Source organism: Ascidia mentula, chromosome 8, assembly GCF_947561715.1.
Source record: "Ascidia mentula chromosome 8, kaAscMent1.1, whole genome shotgun sequence".
Classification (NCBI taxonomy): domain Eukaryota; kingdom Metazoa; phylum Chordata; class Ascidiacea; order Phlebobranchia; family Ascidiidae; genus Ascidia; species Ascidia mentula.
The window spans coordinates 14,149,059-14,171,468 of NC_138573.1; the positions used below are offsets into that span (position 1 = coordinate 14,149,059).

A 22,410-nucleotide genomic window follows, 5' to 3' on the forward strand; every position below is an offset into this window, starting at 1 on the left:
CAAACAATAAAACAAGTAACTTGTATGGCTTCGTTCGATTCCCATAATAAAAATGTTGTCAAAAATGTCGGAAAGGTCGTTTTCTGGAATCATGTGTCGGGGTTTATCATTTGTTAACGTTTGTGTACTTTCATGTCGCAATCTCCGAAAAATCTAACTGTATCAATATTGTTGGTTTTGTGCAACGGTTCCTCCATCGAAACACAAGACACCAGTTCGTTGACGTTAAAATATTCGCAAATAAATGGTCCGTTACATACGTATTGCACTCTGCGCTTTACGATATGTCAACAACTGGAAAGTCAAAAAACCCTATTGTTAAACTGTGAATAGATTGAGTTGCCGTCTGCTTTGGTTATGAGTTAGGCACTGCTGAGGCCCCATTTGTCAGAAATACGGTTGTCGATTCTAGGTAGCTGCGTGTGATTTTAAATAAACTTTTTAAACCTAATGAAGTTGCTTTTTGTGAAGAATACACGCGTGGATTTTGTTTGTTGCATGAAATATTGAAAGGGTAATATTATGTCGGAATACCCAACGGATGAGCAGCCACTGATGTACAGGATGATAAAGACATTCCGCCAAAGGAAAAACTATGACGCGTGTTTACTTGTTACTGAAACTTAAATTGTTGACCAATATTTTTGATCGTGTACACTTCTATTAAATACAATCACATCGATTATTGCCCCGTACTTTTGCCATAATACTACAAGCGAGTAAAGAAAACAGATTGTACTGTATAAGAAGGCCAAGCCTTTACAGCACCTATCATTAGATTATTAAAATTGCGTAGTTGTTAGATTTTCGCCGTAGTTGTTAAATTTTCCCGCTCTGCAAAAGTGCGACAAGGTTGAGAGTCGCTGCTCCAACTGTGATATGTAAAACTTTCAAAGGCATTTCACATCTTCAGAAACCGTTTAGAAAATGTCTCCCATATTTTCACCTGAAATAAGAAAAACAACGAAGGTGAGCACCATTTGTGACGCACCGAACAGAAGTAGAATCAGTGAGGCAATGCGTGCCCATAAAAAAGAACATTATTTTCTCTGTCCGGACAGGCCCCAAGTTTTTATCGACACAAAGTCTTTCAGGAATTTACCAATATTACGTGACAGCGCGATAATAGAGAATAACCTTACTTTATTTCTCACCGGTAGTATTTTAAGTTGTTGTTTGTTTTCTCCCCAGCATGATTAGTATGATGCTGTTAATGGACTTGCGCATCGACTGTGCTATAAAGGGCGCTATGACGCCAAATGCCTACACGGTTTAGCACAGGGGCGGCCAAAAAGAACTCAAACGAAACAGCAATCTTGGGACTCAGAGATGTTTTCTCTTTCTCAGACGACCACAAAAGGCACTAAATTACATTACCTTAATATATGCATGAATATATGCATTAAACCTGTTTTCAAATGTGTATAATATTGCTCTCTTCACTTTCAAGGTTACAGTCCTGCTGTGTGGTGCGTATCTTATCACTATAATCACTTGATCTGTTGTGATTGTGACTTCTGCTTGGCGATATATTATGCTGTATTTGTGATTACGTGGACTACAGACTTTTAATGACCTGTGTCATCATCGCGTGGACAGAAAAGTTCGGACCAACCAGATTCGCGCTTTGTTTGGATATGGCTCTTTTCAGTCAATTGGTGGGGGTTTATCACCGTTGAAAAAGGACATGCAAAGAAAGTTAAAGCTCGATGTGTAAATCAGCCTGCAGCTCACAAATTCATATATACTGGCCCCATTCGTATTAATTTAAAAAAAGGCGATTAAAACGACGGTAATAATAAGACTGTGGCAATTTTCAAAACGATTTTCTGGATTCACATTAAAGATCATGATCCCCAGGGGTAACAAAAATGTGCTGAACAAACCAAAGGCATTTTAGCGATATTTAGCGATTTTTAGCAGAATAAAAGTTTGCCAATTTTGTTGTAATTAGTTTCTTCGTACAAGAAAATGATGCTTTTATTGGCATATTAAACTTAATTTTTGAACTCAAATCAAATAAATTTTCATTGTACATGATAGAAGCCTAACTACGCACAAAAGCAACAAACATTAACACTCAAGTGGGACTGACAAAGCAAATGTCATCAAACCGAAAACGGGAACTCATTTTCAACACATTTCCTTACGCCCTAAGCGTCGTACAGAAGAGTCACACCAAGCTGCTCTGATGAGGCCTCATTTGTCGAAAATAGGGGCCCTCTGTATACAACCCACAGGACTTGGACGATATTATTAATTTCGTCAGGATAATTGACCAACTTTGGAGATGGCTTGCCAATAGGTCAATATTGACATATTTTGCGCATTTGCTCCATCGTATCGCAAAGAAATATTGATTTTACATCAGTACTGCAAATAGAGATGCGAGCACTGGTTATAATATTTTTGCGATGCAGGACAATTATTTAGTTACCGCCCGGCCGAAAATGCATCAGTATAGTATTGCGCAACTAAAAGCACAAACCCTGGCCGATAAAAGTCAGTTACGTATGATATCAATTGTCGTATAAAATACAATAATTATTAGTAAGGACGCAATAAAGCAAATTGCTGCCGTTTCTTGTAGGTACTCCTTTACGCTGCTCGTTTATTAACACAAATATCTGCCTTTTTATTTTATTTATATCATCATTTTGAAAACCTTTACGTTGTAAGTAGTCGTTACGGAAATTCCGGCATTTTTTAATATGCACTCCCTAACACAGATTTGAACAAAAATACTCGAAATGTCAGAAAGATACCAAGCGTTGAGTTTTTTAGCCTCTGTTTATTTACACCTTTTTTATGACAAATATTAATAAGCTCATTGCGCAATGATTGCACCATCGGAACGCAGGTAAACATTTGTTTTCAATTCGGTTTCGCAAACAAAGGTTGCGGACGAAGTTTAGCCAGCAATTAACGACAAGTAACTTGATATGCCATTCGCTACATTGTAAAGTTTGGAGCTTCAGAAAGTTGGTTCGAAGATATGCTGCTTTGCTTACATGCACACATCGGTAAAGCAAGGGAATTGTTTTGTTACTGAAGATGTGTTAGTGCGCCTAGAAAGTTTTTGAAATTGAAACGTCAATTGTTGCACATCGGTAACAACTGTTGATGAAATGGATTAATATAACTTAAAAATTACACGTTTAGCCCAGTTCATTTGAGTTGAATAAACAATGACAAGCGAACGAAAGGAGCAGCATTCATTCCAACATCTGTTACCGTCTTTGCATACAAAATTGCAGGCATTCATTTCGCTGCCGCATGATGTGGAGATCTCGCAATAAAAAAATTATAACAATAATCGGTTCTTATGATAGAAATCATTAATGACGTAGGTTATATTTTGTCAAAAATAGAGATTTAAGCAATGGACAAATATCATTGTGAAATCGACTTAACATTTCTGAAACTAAAACACATTTTCCTGTCAGAACACTACATTTATTTAATTCTGCACACCATGTAACTACGTTTAAGCAAACAACCTATAATGATATATTAACGAACAACTTTTTCTTTTAGCTTCAGTGTTTCGCTTCGGTTACAACATGAAATCGGAAAATGAATTAGCAAACGAGTTAAAAATTTGTGCAATTCCGGTGTGGAAGCTGACCCAAAACAATCAGCAAAGCTTCTGCACAAACTGGGAATGGTGTACAAAGAAAAAAGTCCCGATAACATCTGCCTTCTTCAGAGTGCAGCATTACTTACCTCCGCGATAGTACGAAAGCCAGGTAATGTGAAAGAAATTGAAAATGATCTCAACAAGTTGTGTTTTCACATTTTAACATTGGCTGGAGCTTCAAATCATTGAGCAGTACAGGGTTTACTTTGATTAGGCGGCCACACTTTTTCGCGCCTGAGATGTATCCAGCCGCACGAAATGTCACTTGAAAAGCTTTCAATGGGATGTGGCAACCGAACTGCAGTGTTCGCATGTGCATCGAAGTGTGCTTTTGCTTTTTCCGCCCTATATACTCGTGTTTTTGTGTTGCTCGCTCTTGTTTGACTCAGCGCGACTCTCGCAATAAAGCATCAACGACTTTACAGCTATAATTAAACTCGACATGGGGTAATTACAATCCGAAGGGGAAAGAAAACAATGGCCATTAACATTGTGAATGGCCCACGAATGCCTTCGAAGAAAATTAATGAAAAAGCAACGGAATACCGAACTGTTTACAGACACTAAAATCGATAGCAGTTCCGACAATTTTAAATTAAATTTGAAGAGAATTTTATACCTTTATTATTAAAGAAATTTTCTCAAAAATTAGAGAATACTGTTTACCTATTTATAAAATGATGTTATTCGATCTTGCTTACCTACGTTTAAACATTGTACGTTAATAATAAGTTCAGAATAGTGGTAACGTTGCAACACGACAATATCGCGATTGGATTGGCTCTCGCCTTCTTGGTAGACGAAGACCCGCTTTTTACAGAAACAAACTCGTAGCGAGTGTAAAAAAGTCTGCCTTATATCTCTTTTTTGCTTGTATCCTGACTACAAATCCGATATTTTTAAACGTTTTTATTATTTTTCTTACCACACAGGGATTCGTACCCAGGATATTCTGGCCTCGAATCCAGATAAGATTTTCTGCTGGGTATGTGGACCCCTTGACCGATACTGCCAATCGCCCACGACAGGCTACGAACAGAAGACGCCATCTAGTGTGCGTTGTTTAACAGGCATGTGGCACAAAGGTGACGCTGCTGCGCTAGTCTTAGCATATTTGTTTCGGTTTCCTGGTTTTTAATACTTATTACATAAATTTCGATCTTAGGTTATCGGGTCAAACATGTTTTTTAAATGGAGCATTACATCCTAAAACACATTAGCCTTGTTCCAGGTTACCAAGAGTTGTACCAAAATTGTGTATAAGGGGTGCCATCCACGAAGTGGTTTGTTACATGCTGGACGCACGTGTTGTTTGTACTCGGTAGTTTACGCAGCTGTGTGTTCGAGCTGCTTCAATCTAGTTTACGTACATTTTCATTTCTACAAACAATTAAGGTGAATTTTATCATTCATTATATATACGGTACTTGTGGGTTTCCTGGAATGTACATATTTAAACACTTTTAGGCAATTTGCTTTTTCATCTACCGGTACAAACAACATTAAAATTTCTTGATGCTGCATACTTGACAACCTGTTACAAGTAATGCTAAAAAGGCCGTGTCAAATTGAGCTGGCTTTGTTGCCCATCGATCCATAAAAATTACTATAAGGTGTGTGATCGAAACTTTGCAAAGCAACGAATGCTTTTTTATTGCTTTTAAATATCGCTGCTTCAACCAAACTAAGAAAACAAGTGACAGCACAACCCGAATGGATCATCTTTCTGTCACCCTTACAAGTGTTTTATTTTTAAACAGGGTCACGTAACCCATTATGTGGGCAAAGAATTGACCCCTGTTTATTAAACAGTTGTAATTGAAGAAGTCATTTGTTGTGTAAAACTTATCGCTGGAAGTTGCCTCTGTTGCGTTGGTCTGTACCTCAGGTGGTCGCCGGACTACATTGTGGCTGCGTTGGTCTGAACAACACGCTACAAGGCTACTCGTTTTACAGGGAACAACACGTAACCCATTATGTGGGCAAAGAATTGACCCCTGTTTATTAAACAGTTGTAATTGAAGAAGTCATTTGTTGTGTAAAACTTATCGCTGGAAGTTGCCTCTGTTGCGTTGGTCTGTACCTCAGGTGGTCGCCGGACTACATTGTGGCTGCGTTGGTCTGAACAACACGCTACAAGGCTACTCGTTTTACAGGGAACAACGGATTTGTTTCATTGTTCTTACACGCTGCGCACAGGTGGGATCCGCAATCGGCGCGCTTCATATATTTAGCGAGTTTGTTGTTGCGCATTGGTCGCAGATAATTTGGGCATCTGACAGGTTTGCTGCTGAGATCGCACCTTTGTAAAGCAATTAGTGGCTACAAATTGGGTTTTGGGCCGGTAGGTTATGGGTAAACTTGTTTATTTGTAATGTACGTTTTTGGGTGTTTAAGTGTTTTACGAAATTTTGTTACGTAATGATTTTAATATTTGGTGTCCTTTAATTGAAGACGACTTGAACTATAAGTCACAATCAGAACATGTTACTTAACAGACCAAAATTGTGTTTTAATCGGTTGGTCTTTGCTCTTGGCATAAACGCGGGGAAAATAAATTCAGAAAATCGTTTTGAGAATAAGCGCTTAAACTGCATATATAGCTGCCACGCAGTGTTTATAGTTACCATTTTGCCGGCTCGCCTGCATTTTACACTAAAAATGATTGTAGTACAACAATTGAAACGGTAAAATCGTAGGCAATAACCACGTGAAACTACGAGACGATAAAACATAAAAATCGAAAGGGCAATCATGGCATTATAATAAGATTCCTCCATACATTTGGGTCAATAGCGCGAGAGTGAATGCTAAATGACGCATAACGTCTGAAAACTACAATCCATGACGACACGTCCATACAAAAGTTTATCGATTTATGGGTTATTGGTGTAGAAACGCTTGATGTCAATCCAGAATGATATGTAATACGCATTGTTTCAAAAAACACAGGAAACTCCAACAGAAATCAAAAGTTTGCAAAACCCTTAATATTGTGACACAAATTCCCCCTAGTGGGGAATTCCCCCCCTGGTTGGGACCCGCCTTGGACAGCTTTAGTTACTTGCGCCACTGAACCCAATTTATCCAGATACCATATTGATGTTAACAAGCAGGTCCTTCATTGAAAGTCCAAGGCTCAGTAAGGCGCAAATGTTGAGTGTAGCGATTACACCAGTGGGAGAGACTAAATATACCAGAACAGAGATAAATGAAATACGAACAACAAAACAATTGTGTATATCTTTTTAACCACGACAATAAAAAAATTATAGTGAGAAATTGCAATGAAATTGTATTTTTATGTCAAGGTTAATGGTTTTTAATACAACATGGAATCGGAAGAAGATTTAGCTAAGAAACTGAAAAATGATTACTGCTATAATGGAGTAGAAGCAGACCCCAAAGAATCAGCAAAGATTCTGCACAAACTGGGATTATTATACAAAGAAAAAAGTCCCAACAAGGTATGTCTTCTCCAAAGCGCTGCATTATTAACTTCGACACTGGCAAGAATACCAGATAACTTGAAAGAAATTAAAAATGATCTTAACAACTTATGTTTGCACATTTTAACATTAGCAGAAGCAGCGAATCCAGACACAGCTTTAATTGATGTTGCAGTGAAGGAAGCAAAACAGCAAATAAAAATTCTCAGAGAAACAACAAGCAAAAACCTGAAAACATTGGGTCCAATACCTGATACATTGAAAGGTGAAAGACTAAAGATCTTCAGAAAAATTCGATCTAAATATATTAGAAGATTACAGAAGGATATCACCGACCAGTATAAATACATTATGAATTGTATAGCCAGCCATGTGGTCAGAATATTGGGTAAACCCCCTTGTAAGTTTTCAGTGGTTGGAATGGGTTCCTTGGCAAGAGAAGAAATAACTCCTTACTCTGACTTTGAACACATTATTGTTTTACAAGAAGGAATTCAAAATGTTCAAAATAATGGCAAAATTCTGGAGTATTTTAGATGGTTTGCAACAGTGCTTCTAATGATCATTATTCGATTGGGAGAAACAGTATTGTCATGTTTGAGCATTCCTTGTTTAAATCATCCACTTGAAGAAGAAAATAATTGGTTTTATGACAAATACACTCCATGCGGAATTAGACCTGATGGATTTGCACCGCATGCAAGTAAAAGTCCTTTGGGTAGACAAACAGAAACACCAGATAAACCCTGGATAAATGAGTTAATTAAGCCAGTGAGTGCGATGGTAAAGTACTTGGACAGTGAAGAAGGATTAAAAGAAGGATATCATTTGGCAGATATGTTGACAAAAACCTGTTTAGTGTATGGAGACGTTATCATCTTTGAACAGTTCAAAATGCGCGTTAGGCAAATTCACAAACAAAAGCTCTTTTGGGTGTCTAATGTTAAACAAACAATGAAGGATTTACAACATTTCAAAATAGTGGATGGGAATGACGATTCGAAATTAGATGTAAAGCGTTTTTTTTACCGAGGTTCTTCTTTGTTTGTCCATGCACTTGGCAAGTTACATGGATGTGAGCAAAACAATGGGTTTGAGTTGATTGATGAAATATTTCAGCGCCAGCTTATTAAAGTGGGTGATTATGAGAAGCTTCAATTCTGTTTAGCTGCTGCATGTGAGGCCCGACTGAGAACCTACAACACTTCATCATCTCAAAGCGATGTTCATTTTCAGCCTAGCTTGACACAATTTTGTTTGCCATCTTGCATCACAGATTTGGCAAACGATGTTGGGTCTAGAGCACTAGTTGACTGTTTAAGCATATCACAGTGCTTACAAGATCATGTTGAGAGATGCTTTACAACAGGAACAGTTTCGGCGTTCAGTGCTGTTGAATCGCATAAATACCAACTTCTAATTGCAGTAGAGATAGGCTTAGTGAAGCTTATGCACCAATTGGTAAAAGAAAGTAATGGTCCACCAAAAGACATATTTTGTCGATTTCTTTATAATGTAGTCCATTTGTTTGCTTCAATGGGTACTGAACCGTGTGGGGAGTGTTTACAACAAGTCAATAGTCTTTTACGAACTCTGAGAAAATTGAAACTTCCTGGAACATTGTTCAGCAAAATTACTTTGCTTGTTTATGTCTGTGGTGCCTCATGTTTGTCACTTGCTGACAAACATAAAAAGGCTCTGAAGTATTTGCGTAAAGCAAACGTAATCCTACATATCTCACCACGTATTGTTGACGAAGAATATAAAGGACAATTTTTCTCAGATTTGGGAAATTGTTTTTGGAAACTACGACGGAAGCAAAAGGCCTTAAAATACCATGAACGGAGTTACAAAATAAATAAGAAGTCGCCACTTGGCGTTCTTAACTATTGTTGGTGTCTGTTAAGTTTGTCTCAATTTGACAAAGCAAAACTTGTCGCAGAAGACCTGATAATTCAACGCAAATCTTTGCATGTTGATGAAGGTGTTGACATATATATGAACATGGCAAATACATTTTTAATGGCATGCTGTCGGGAAAGTGGATATTTTAACAGTCTGCCCATATTAAACAAATCCTATGACCATTCAAACGTAACAACCTTTGTACATTCATTAGAGGATTGCAAGTTCGATGGATTCATAACTACTCACTATAAATTGATGAAATGTATGAAGCAAGCTGATAAGCATGAAAAAGAAAACAATTGGGATATAGCTCTGTGTCATCTTAAGCAGGCTGAAGTGCTGTTTTCAGAGTTTGAGTCACGACATAAAGTATTTTCAAAGACGAAATTGCCCTTGATTAATGACTATTTCCGAGTGCATTTGTTTGTATATATCGTAGCCTCTCTTGTGAAACTAAAGAGACAAACTGAGATATTGTTTTATGCAAAAAGAATGTTTCGTTGTTCTTTGAATTTGAATATGTCGTTTGGTTTTGATGTGCGCATTAATCCCGCATTTCTACTAGTTGGGGCACTTTTCCAATGTGGACACTACAAAGATTGCCTTTGTGCTGCAAAACATACCTTGACGTTGTACCAATTAGCATGGGAAAATTTTTGCACTGATTTCAGATTTCGAACAGTTGTAAAACTTTTACAAACTTGCGAATTGAAGCTGGGCATTTCGTCTACTCTTCCATACGATTGCTCGCCGTCTGTTTACTTTCTGCCAGACAAACATGCAAATATTGAACCCGCCATGAATGATATTTTAACAAGCATTGTTAGCGTTGGTGGAAATGACCCCCGACCTTTGGAATATTCGCATCTGTTAAAATTTTCCGGACTGTAGCGTCATTGAAATCTGTTATTGTGTCTTGTTGGTAACGCTTATGGATCGGTGTGTATGAAATCTTAAAGCATTTCTTCGTTGTAAAATGAGGAAACAAACCTTTTTTGTTCGTTTAAACATGGCTTTAACGTCGCAAGGTTTTTTAAAGAAACGTTGTAATTGAAAGCGAAATATTGAAATTGCTTGTGAATCCTGTATGTCTTATCTGTATTGTCTTGTACTTTTCCAAAAGCAGCTAATGTGTTGTAATTACGCATCAACCCTGGTTTCGAGTTGCAAGCCAACTTAGTGGTTATAAAAGCACGCGCCATGGCCAAGGAAATTTTGCACCAAATACTACACACAAGCATTTAATTTAATTTGTGTTAACATTTCGTTTGCCATGCAGTTGATTATATAAAAAAAAACCTTCCACAAGAGTATATAATATTGCTCACTCACGTGATATAATGTGTTGCAATGCACAACGTTTTTGGTGATTATTTCGAGGGCGCAATTCTTTCGTTAAAGCGGGAATTTTTTGTGTTATTCTTGTTTTAATTGATGCATGTCGCGTACGTTAGATTGCCCGATCAAGGTCGGTGTGCTTGTAGTTAATGAAATGGTGAGTTGGTGCAAGTAGTGTTTTAATCATGGTTGATTTAAGCAGTTATTTACTAGAGTTAGCAAGAACATTAAAAAGACACAAAAAATGTTTCACCTAAAAGACAAAGAAACAACATCTATGTAACGACGCACACTCGGGCAGCGCTTGCTAAACTGCCAGTGCCACGTACAGTTTATTCCAGAGTCGAAATACGCGTATTACGAAAAATAACGCGGTTTTCTGTAACACAAATCCAGCATGACTTACCAACAAAACAGCGCCACACAGCTAAACAACAAAACTCACCGAACTGTGGCGTAAAGCAAGCCTTATTTACTTCTTCTTACAAGTTCAATCAACATTAACTATGTTTAACCGCCTTAATCAAAAAGACTCTACAAAAGCAGCAGATTAATCAGAGCACATGTAACACAACCAAACACAACAACTAACTAACGAAAAGAAAGCCCGCCATCAGACAATGGTACTGTACTGACCAACAAAGGCACGCATTATTACGTAACTAAGCTCATAGCACCGGTAAACACATTAATGGCGGCGAGAATCTACATCCTCCCCCGGCAAAATGGGAAAAGCATCATAAAATGCGAATCCAATTTTTTACATTCACAAAAGATTCGAGCGACGCGTGCGTTCTTTAGAGTCCTTCTCCGTCGTGTTCATCTCCGTTTGCTCGTTTGGTATCTCCGTCTGCGCGCACAATCACGCAAAGTTTGGCTATTGGTCGTCGCACAACCCCAGCCATCGTAGTCACCTCCACACTCCTGACAATCCCGTGCTTGCCATGAAACAAGCTTCAAACTCGACCCAGGGGCCATTGCCCCCGGGGAGTGTTGTGATTCATCACCAGAACAATGTCGTTTATTGAAAGGTTTTCCCTTTTATCATGCAACTTTTGCCTCAACATGATTGAACGTGGGTATTCTTGCACCCAGCGACGCCAAAACTCGTCGGCCAGAAATTGTACCGCCCTATAACGGCGGCGAATGTAACAGTCGGTTGGGGCCGTCACAGTAGGTGGCAGTCCAACACTCGGATTGATCTTCAGCAAATGATTCGGGGTGAGGGGCAAGTCCTCTTCAGCTTCCAGTGGAACGTCGGTCAGTGGCCTCGAATTCACGATGTTTTCGACCTCCAGTAGCAGCGTATGGAGAATATCGTCATCCAAAGGCTTCTTGGGGAGGTGTGTCGCCAAAATTCTTCAAGCGGAGCGTATCATCCGTTCCCAAGCGTTGATCAGCAGGTCTGTTAGATGGGATGAGTGTGGAATGATTGCAGGATGTCTCGCTTCATAGCTCATTGGGGCGTTTTCCAATCTTCCTCCCACTCGTAACACGCCATTCACCAGTACTGGATCCAGCTTGTAAATGGGCGACGCCTTGTCGCTTGGCGGAGACCTTCCATTCGCCTTCATCCATTGGGGAAACGTGCTGCGTTGTACGTATTTTACAAGCGCGTTTTCGGCATCTCGTAACTCCTCTGCAGTCACTGAGGCACTTGAAAATTTGCATATTTCCTTATGCGATTTTCTTTGAAGGTAATTACGAACACGCAAAATCCAAGCAGTTGCGACCTTTAGACGTCTCCACGACGAAAAGTATTCTATGAACTGGTCAGTTGGTGCTTTATCCGGCGTGGTAAGAAAGACTCCAACCTCTGTGGCAAGGTTAAAACTCTTATAAATTGCTTCGTGGGCAGGTTCCTTTGCAAACAAATTGGGCCATTTATCTGGGCTCATTTTCAAAAACGAAGGCCCGTCGTGCCACATTCCTGACTTGAGAAATGCTTCTGTCGCCATTCCACGCGAAGCCTGATCTGCCGGATTTAAGTGGGTAGGGACGTGTCGCCAGTCGTGCACACACGTGTACCGCTCAATTTGCGCCAAACGATTACGCGAAAACACTGGAAAACATTTGCTGTCGGCGTTCAATGACTGCAGGACGATTGAGGAATCCGTCCAAAACACGCAAGGGCAGTCCTCTAAACACAATTCTTTTTTAACTATGCGAGACAACTTCACCGCATCCAAAGCCGCTTCCAATTCCAGATGAGGAATGGTATGCTTTTCAGATCCCGATAGCAACGACTTTCCCATGACAAAGGAACACGTTATACTGCTGTTTTCAGCCATACTGAGGTAACAAACGCTGCCACGAGCGACGGACGAAGCGTCAGCAAAAAAATGAAGTTGAAACCCAGAAACGTTTTCTCCGGGTTGAAACCAACGGGGAATCTTCACGTTGTGGAGTCGAACCAAGCTGTCGCTCCACCTTTTCCAACGCGAACGAGTTGTTCCATGAACTTTCTCGTTCCAATCGAGCTTCTGAAGGCACAGGTCTCGGTAAACCAGTCGAGCTTCAAGTACAACCAGTGCAACAAACCCTAGAGGGTCGAACAGTGAATTTGTTACTGCAAGCATTCCGCGGCGGGACAGAGGTTTGTCAGGCAAATCGACATTAAACCTGAAATCATCATCAGCAACGTTCCAACCGATCCCAAGGACTCTTTCCTGCACTTGACCAAGAAGTGCAACGTCCTGCACTGCTTTAGCCCTTTCTTCGTGTGGCACCAATTCCACCACTGCTTTGCTTGATGATATCCATTTTGTCAATTTAAAACCACCCGTTGCCAACAGGTTTCGCAGGTCCTCGACCAATCTTATCCCGGCCGTGTCATCCGCGGCCGTCGTCAAACAATCATCAACGTAGAAGTTGTTTCGGGCGACACTCGCCACTCGCGGATCAAAGAACGTCCCGTGCTCTTTGGCGGTTTGACGCAAACAAAACGTTGCACAGCTGGTTGACGATCGCGCTCCGAATAAATGTACTTTCATCCAATGGACTGTCGGCGTCTTGGACATGTCCCCGCCCGGCCACCACAAAAACCTCAGTGCATCACGGTCTGGCGGAGTTACCAGCACCTGATGGAACATGGCCTCTACGTCGGCTACAATAGCAATGCGACCTTTGCGAAATCGCATCAGCACCCCGACGAGTGAATTCACCAGATCCGGTCCCTTCATTAATCTGTCATTTAACGACGGACCTTCAAACTTGGCGGCGCAATCGCACACGATGCGAACCTTCTCTGGTTTCTTCGGATTAGTCACCGGGTGATGTGGGAGGTATCTATTCGATTTTTTGTCGCCACTTGATCCTCAGGGATTTCTTCGGCGTACCCTTTGTCCAAGAGGATCTTCATGTTATTCACGTACTTCCCGCACATCGCCTGGTCGCCAAGAAGTCGTCGTTTCAGTCCCTTCAAGCGACCTTGAGCCATAGGCAAGTTGTTAGGCATAAAGTTGCAGCTCTGCTTCCAAGGAAGAGGAAGTTGATAGTGGTCGTCCACAAACTCAACTGATCTGGTCATCATGTCATAAGCGACGACATCTTCACGAGAGTACTTCATTCCGAACTCTGATGCTTCTTGGTTGCTTTTCAACCAAAGGAGGAGTGATTCCACGTCACACAAACCAGCATCCAAAGACGGAAACACTTCGCCTTCATCAGTAACGATTATGTCTTCCAGTGCAGCAGGGCTACCGTGCGCACCCAACAGAAAGCTAGACGTAACTACGTTCTCACTTGACGCTTCCAGAGAAGGTCCTTTTAGTAGCCATCCCAGCGGCGTCTTTTTAGCATCGGGACATTCGCGCGCGTTGGGAGCGAAGCGACTTTCCAGGCACCTATGTGCTATCACGTTGTCGTTTCCAATCAGCAGCATCACTGAACCTCCATCGACCATCTGCAGGTCGACTCCACGCAAGTGCTCGTAGCTTTGCAACCTTCTTTTGCTGGCCATCTTGCCTGGTGCTACTGGGATCCTGTCCACCAGCACGACCTCTGGCAGATAAAGACTTTTCCCTCCTTGTAAGGGCATAACAGCGAATGACACTGAACCTGTATCAACATCCACCGGTTCATTGGTCGTCATGGTGCTCATTTTAAAGCGTACACCTGCTTCCGTTGTTGCCTGTAGCTGCTCGGCCAGCTGCCGTTCACAAAACGTCCGATTAGATCCCGAATCAAGTAGAGCATACGTTTCCACTTCACATTTCCCGTAACTGACGCGTACGGGTACAATATCGAGATAAGCGGGAGCACGTTTAAACATTTCCGGCCCCGACGAGGAGTACATACAGTCGGCGCTCATACTCTGTGTAACGTTTGGTTTCTCTTCCATTGGAGACTTTTCGGTCCACTTCGAGTTGTGAAGTACCGCGTGGTGATTGATGCTACGACATCCGTCCTTGCCGCACTGCGTTGCACTTCCGCAATCGCGAACCATGTGCTGCGATCCCATGCATCGATAGCATAGGCGCCTAGTTTTCATTTTTCCATGGGGGGCGGCTATATTATGACGTCATAATTTGTTACTATGACGTCATGAAATATCGAAAAACTGTGTTTGAATTTCAATGCATGAGGCGTATTAGCCAAAAGGGCGGCGTCAACGATAAACACACAAGATCGGTATACGACACAACCAATACGTACCTGTTGGCATATCACATTGCGAGACTGACGTTGCAACAACCGATGTCAGCTACGCAAGCGAATCTAGGTCAACATGTTTTGTGTGCGTCGTGCAAGAAACACATTGTTTTTAGGCACACAAGCTTGAAGACTGCATCAACTTCAAAAGAAAGTCGTATGTACTCTCGTGAAGATGTCGGCGCCGCCCCCCCTGCCCCCCCGGACTAGGCGCCTATGATCGATAGCACAGCCCTTGGTTTCGCACGAACTTCCTTCTGTCATCATACGACTTTCTTTTGAAGTTGATGCAGTCTTCAAGCTTGTGTGCTTTTTGACAGAACAAGCACTGATTTGAACTTTTCGGAAAGCTTTCGGCCTTTTGGGCTTCAGTCGTGATATTGCAAACCGTCACTCGTTGCCGTTTCGTCGCAACATTAGATGGCCGGTCTGCGGTGTTCTGAAACAAACATCTTCCAAAGACCGAATTAGCTTCACGACTTCGCTCAATTACGTAGCTAGCGAAATCTCTAAACGTTGCGACACGACCTGTTTTGTCCCGAACGCCTAGTGAAACGGTGACCCACCTTTCCTGAAGCTTGCGTGGCAACTTCTTGGCAACCGAGGAGATGAACCCAACCGAATCCATCGCACACGTCCCTACCATTTTCTCTAGGGTCGAGCAACAGTTGCGCAAAAGAACGGCTAGTCTTTCCGAACCCTCTGGGTCGTTGTCATTTAGCTTGGGTGTGTCCGTCAGACGACTTTTACAGCGGCGCGCGATTATGTGAGGTTGTCCATACCTCTCATATAATTCTCGTTGAGCTATCTCATATCCCATCATCGGATTTTGATTGGCGGCATGATGTTGTATTTTGTCATGTACTGGTTTGGTGCAGTGTTGCAACAAATAAATGAGTTTTAGGTCGTACGAATCGACCCTGGCAGCTATATGAAGTTGGTAACGATTGACGAAACTCCAATAATCCATTGGATCCCCGTCGAATCTCGACAGTAGGTTTGGGAAGAAATCGCTCACCAACCTCCGGTTGACCACGTCGGTTACGTAGAACAGGTCGCTCATCGGTAAAGTTGGGTAGTCCGTTGTATGGTGATGGGCCAGCCCGAGCAGGTTCATGATATTGGCTCGGTTTCCATGGTTGCCCGGCTGCAGGCCATCGAAGATCATCGCAATCCACCTGAGGGTATTTGGTCGGCTGTGCTTTTACGGCTCCCTCTGGTTTGCTAGTACCAGAACTGTCTATAAGAGGTGTCGGAGATCCAGAAAAGCCAGGGTGTTGAATCCCAGGACAAGACCTCCCATTATTGGATGCTTCTTCCCAAGCCTCAAATTCGACCTTAGCAAGTTCAAGTTTTCGGTTGGATTCCCTCTCGGCCAGTTCGCGCTCGAGTGCGGATTTTCTTTCTTTCAGCTCTCTCTTCGCTCGTAATTCTCTTTCCTCGAGCTCTCGTTCTAGCTTTTTTCTCGCTTCTTCTTCATCTCTACGCTCTCGCTCTTGTCGAGCCTCGACTTGTGCGAGCTGCAACTTCACTTTGCTCTCTTTAACTCCAAGACTGCGGAGAGAGCTCGTCGTTGAAGCAATGCTGCTGGGTCCAGATGTTCGGTGATACGAACTTGGATCCATTACTATTGGTGCCGACGTACTACAGTGAGCAGCCTCGGATGTTTGCTCCACCCATTGATTCACTCTATCGTCAGGGTTCGGTTTGTCCTCGGCAGGATCCATGTTTCCATCCACCGAACGACTAAAGAGTTCGCAAATGTCGAGTTGCCAAAAGACTCACCGTCAAGGAAGGTTCGAATACGAAGTTCGAAAACGATGTAACGACGCACACTCGGGCAGCGCTTGCTAAACTGCCAGTGCCACGTACAGTTTATTCCAGAGTCGAAATACGCGCATTACGAAAACTCACCGAACTGTGGCGTAAAGCAAGCCTTATTAACTTCTTCTTACAAGTTCAATCAACATTAACTATGTTTAACCGCCTTAATCAAAAAGACTCTACAAAAGCAGCAGATTAATCAGAGCACATGTAACACAACCAAACAAAACAACTAACTAACGAAAAGAAAGCCCGCCATCACATCAAGACAATGGTACTGTACTACAAAGGAACGCATTATTACGTAACTAAGCTCATAGCACCGGTAAACACATTAATGGCAGCGAGAATCTACAATCTACGTACAATGAAATCATTACGGCACCTATATGCACCAAGCAATTGCATTTAAGTGAAAGGAGACAACGTTTCTTTTGAATCAATTGAAGCCAACTTGTGTAAATTTGTTCAAATTATTCAACATACTAAAACCATACAGTATTACCATTTCCTCAAATTCAAACGGTGCTACACTTCATGCACATTTACGCAGATACGAATACCAGTTGCACGTATATAAAGCAGGTTGTATCGTCATTGCCTCCAACTGGTAAATCGCTATAGGAATGTATAACACACGTGCACTTTACAATCATTGTTAATTTGCCGCACCATGAAACCTGGTTCGTGTTAATACTACCTGTGTTAAACTGTCCTGAATGCAAGAAAACATCAGCCATAAAAGTTTCTGACCAAGGGGGCGACTAAACTGATCTGTATTGTTTATCATGTAACTTGGGCCATGCACTTTTGAAATTAGTGGAGGGAGGTTAAGGGAAACGCGTATAATTTGCTACTGGAAAGCAATGATTGTGGCGGCGATTTGTTTGTTTCGTGTCAAAGAGGCAAAGAAATTGTTTAACTTTTGCAACTACGGTTATGTTTTAGTATACAGAAAAAATGGTCTCACAGTTTTTGTATGGTAAAGGTTATGGACCTCTGCATTAAAACAATGGTTTCCAATTTCTTTTGAGTGCGACAGTTCAGAAAGATTCACCAAGGCTATTAGGAATATATGTTCCTATATATACAGAAATATGTTAAACGATTCATGTAAAAACACCACCAAACGTTCGGGCGTCACAACGCACTATTGTACACATGCACGTGGGGTATACCCGCACATCTAATAGACAAATAATATTGAGGAAAAAAAACATTGTTACAACTGAAACTGGTACACATGACCAAAGTTAATGTGTTCTATGGTATAACTCAAAATCCTAAACCAGCTTTCATGATTTTTATTTTATTTTTGACCACACCTGGATTTGAACCCAGGTCATCCTGGACACGAAACCAGCTTTCGTCGCAATTTTTGAAAGGTCGGCACCGCAACGCCACCTTGCTGTCACATGCCAGCTGGCAATCAAACTGTAGAGAGCGGTCACTGTCCATAGACTTTCGCTTTCGCAGAATCGCTTAACCGATAACAATTGTAAAATATGCTGATGAAACAAAAGAAAATTATTTTTATCGTCCTCAGCACAAGAGTTCAATATAGTTGACGGTAAATAAATTTTCTGACTACAAAAACAATAAAGTGGTTACAGTTATTTTTCACTTTACAAAATACTAAATTACGCAGATATTTAATACGTAGGACAAAGCGTTTTTAGCATTTACATTCAATAATTAAATGTATCATTTTACTTGCAAGTTTCGACAATATTAACAACAAATCCTGCAGGACAACAACCTGTTGCGAATTCTGTTCGCGCTACCAAGCATGTAAGGTTTAAATGATTCACATCGCAACAGGAATGTAGCAGAGTGTGCTGACTGGTCAAGAGTGGCCGGGAACATTGGGACCGTGGCATTGGTGAGATTTTATTGAAATAGTAATACTTAATATGGTTAGGCATGTTCTGAACTATTGCAATGCGGTTCCTACAAATTTAAGAGTGGTCTTTGTTGAATTAGAAACAAACATTGCTATCTCACAGTGATAAGCCCATCACAGGGCAAATCGGAAGTTGATATTTATACGCTTTAATAGCGTTATGTGTTGAAAATATATTGGTATAATGGTAAAGCTCAACATAAATTTGGAGGAACAGCAATATGGTGAAACAAATCAAACTAGTGACCTCGTTCCAGTATTGGCTGCTGTATCCCTAACACAAGATAGGACTGACAACAAACATCTTAATGAGATGAAGCATCTTGTTGTTATACTTTCAAAACTCCAATATGGGCGTTCATGTTGACTAACAGAAATGAAATGGCGTATGTGGACGTGAATATTTACGTTACTTTGACTTTGACGCTGCTATCTCGCTTCTTATATACGTACAGTTAACAACTCGTTATTGGCATAGGACTTGTCGGGGTAAAAAGGGCACAATGTAGGGTTTTTCCTGCAATCAGTCATAAACCTCCAACAAAGGGTTCTGTTTGATCCTGTCCGCTGCGTATGTGTAAACCGCACGGTACTAAATTTTGTTTGGGCATTTGTCTGGTTGTTCTCGGGTTTGAAGTTCTCCAACTCGGCCCTGACGTTTATTTACGGACAAACAAATTGTGCACACGAGTATAACGGCTAATTATTAATCGACAAGGACGCCGTCATCCGCGTATCGAGACCGCGTAAAAGCAAAAGACTTTTTCGTCGTGTGCCAATGTTTAAAAATGCGGGTCCGCGCTAATTTTTCCAATGATCTTTCAAAAGTGTTCAAAACAAATCTCCTTATTCATTATTTTATCATAGTTGTTCATTGTAATTCATCAAAAGTAATTCAGGCCGCAGAGAAATTGTGAATAGTTAAACTATAAATTTGAAGCTTTCGAGTTTCGAAATTTGGTTGCATGACGGCGCCTAAGGAAGACGTAGTGAGAGTGAAATGTTGCATGCTGGCAAATTCATATTTCAGCCGCTTTTCTAATTAGCAAGGGACGAAAACGTGTTTTTTATTGTTATTTTATATCTGGGTATTTGGAGCACATGGCAACATAACCTTCATCTCATTACATCATTCAATCCAGTTGGTCCTTGTTTGATCTCGTAGAGTGATTAATAAAATATTGTTTTGCGCAAACGTTTCGCCATTAGCACACAAAGTCAATATAGCTTGACAAACAAAACCTTCGTGCAACACCTAGCAATGCTTGGATGTATGACGCTGCAGAATGACGACTTTAGTTACTTGTGGCAAATAAAATTGTATTTTTATTTTAAGGTAAATAGTTTTTGATACAACATGGAATCAGAAATAGATTTAGCCAATAAATCAAAAAATTATTACTGCTATAATGGAGTAGAAGCAGACCCCAAAAAATCAGCAAAGATTCTGCACAAACTGGGATTATTATACAAAGAAAAAAGTCCCAACAAGGTATGTCTTCTCCAAAGCGCTGCATTATTAACTTCAGCGATAGTACGAAAACCAGATAACGTAACGGATATTGAAAAAGATCTGGCCAGGTTGTGTTTGCACATTCTAACATTAGCCAAGGCTTCTAATCCCAACATACTCTTGATTGACGATGCCGTGAAGGAGGCAAAGCAACAAATCAAAATGCTCAGAGAAACAACAGATAAGAAACTTAAATACTTGGGTCCCACTCGCGATACTTTGAAGGCCGCATATCAGTATTAAATCCCAAAAATCTAGTTTTGAAGGCTATCACCATTAACACCCATACTGAGTGATTTGCTTTTTTGCCAACAACCATTCCTGTGGTCAGTGACCCATGAAGATCTACTGGTACTATTTATAGAGAAAAAAAATTGATTGCAGCTGCATCCGCCAAAACACAGCAAGGATCTGAGGAGCCTCCAGGAGGATCTTTTGTCCTACAGGATAGCAAAAACAGTCCCAGGGGGCAACCAAAGCAACTTTCCTGTGACAATTTTTTTTGCCATTGCGCAGAAAAGGGTTGGGGCCAACATTAAATTGCAAATTGGATGAGGTTTTTGTGATTCATTTTTTCGCAAAACCATCCTACATTTTTTGCAGCCCATTTAGCTAAAATAATGACTGATCGGGGACCGAAATGACTCCTAGGGGGTGCTTTAAGAAACTATTTTGCAACTAATTTTCACCTTATTGCGTAGCCAAGAGGCGGGCCTAACATAAAATCACAAATTAAGGTATACTTCTGTGATTCAATTTTGAGCTACATCCCCTTGAACATTTTGATGGTTTTTCAACTAAACTTTTCACAGCACCCTGCACCAAACGTCTGACTGACTGAGAAGAGCAAAAAAATGCCCTAAAACTGCACCAAACACGCTCGCCCTGGCTACACCACGTGACTTCTTGCTCATTCAACCAGAAAATTGACCCCAATGCATCACCGGTTGCCTTGTGACGAAACTGAGACTCTCTATGACGCAGGAGTACAAGACGGGCATTCCCCGCGGGCAAAACTGTTTTAATATAATTACTGATATGCGGTCTGAAGGGATGGAAACTCAAGCAATTGCGAAAAGTGCGATCGAAATATATCAGAAATTTACAGAAAGACATCACCAACCAGTACAAAGATATTATGAAAAGTATAGCCGGTCATGTAGTCAGCATATTGGGTAAACCGCCTTGCAAGTTTTCTGTAGTTGGAATGGGGTCGATAGCTTAAGAGGAAATAACTCCCTATTCTGACTTTGAACACATCATTATTTTAGAGGAGGGAATTCAAAATGCAAAAAAAGGCTACAACCAAATTATGGAGTATTTTTTCATTGCAATTTTCTCAATTTCATTGCAATTTCTCACTATAATTTTTTTATTGTCGCGGTTAAAAAGATTTACATAATTGTTTTGTTGTTCGTATTTCATTTATCTCTGTGCTGGTAAATCTAGTCTCTCCCACTGGTGCAATCGCTACACTCAACATTTGTGCCTTACTGAGCCTTGGACTTTCAATGAAGGACCTGCTTGTTAAAATCAATACGGCATCTGGATAAATTTGGTTCAGTTGCGCAAGTAACTAAAGTTGTCAATTCGATTGTTAGGACTCGAAAGGGAACAACTTACTTAAAGAAAGATGAAGAGAGCAATGTCATTGTCATTCGCAATGACAATGATTTGGTGTGTCACAAAATTCTATAATATTTACATATGTAGCTGTATGTTTGATATATATGTTGTGTTGTATCAATGATTTCATTATTAGTGATCGCTCCTCTTGATGGCCAAGCCCCCAGACCCATGTGTTTTGTCTAATGATGAACACACTCACTCACATTAACATTTGCAATTCCTGATATAATAATGATAACTGAAACTAGAATGAAGCATAGTGTTATTTACACCACAGATATTAAAGTGTATGAATTTTGCCACTTTGACACAATTTCTAATGTGGGCGGTGTAGGAATGTATATACATTAAACAACATTCAATATTTTCATTCCGAAATCAACCTTTTCTAACGCCACTTGTTGTGCGTGACATAGGTGGAAACTTCACATTTGCAGAATTACAATATAAAATAGTTCTGAAATGAAGATGCTTATTTTGAGCGAAACATGTATTCTTAACAATAAATGCGTTTGACACAAGGCTTTTTATATTGTAATTCTGTACATTAAAC

General features: G+C 40.7%; 1 protein-coding gene across 1 annotated transcript in view; it reads left to right on the forward strand.

Moving 5' to 3' along the window:
* The first annotated feature begins 6,972 nt into the window (after positions 1 to 6,972).
* LOC145912030 (uncharacterized) overlaps positions 6,973 to 22,410 on the forward strand; it is a 227,957-nt gene continuing 212,519 nt past the window's right edge. The window contains exon 1 of the mRNA XM_082999457.1: positions 6,973 to 8,800. Coding sequence (XP_082855583.1) covers positions 6,973 to 8,800 — 1,828 coding nt within the window. The remainder of the gene's footprint in view (positions 8,801 to 22,410) is intronic.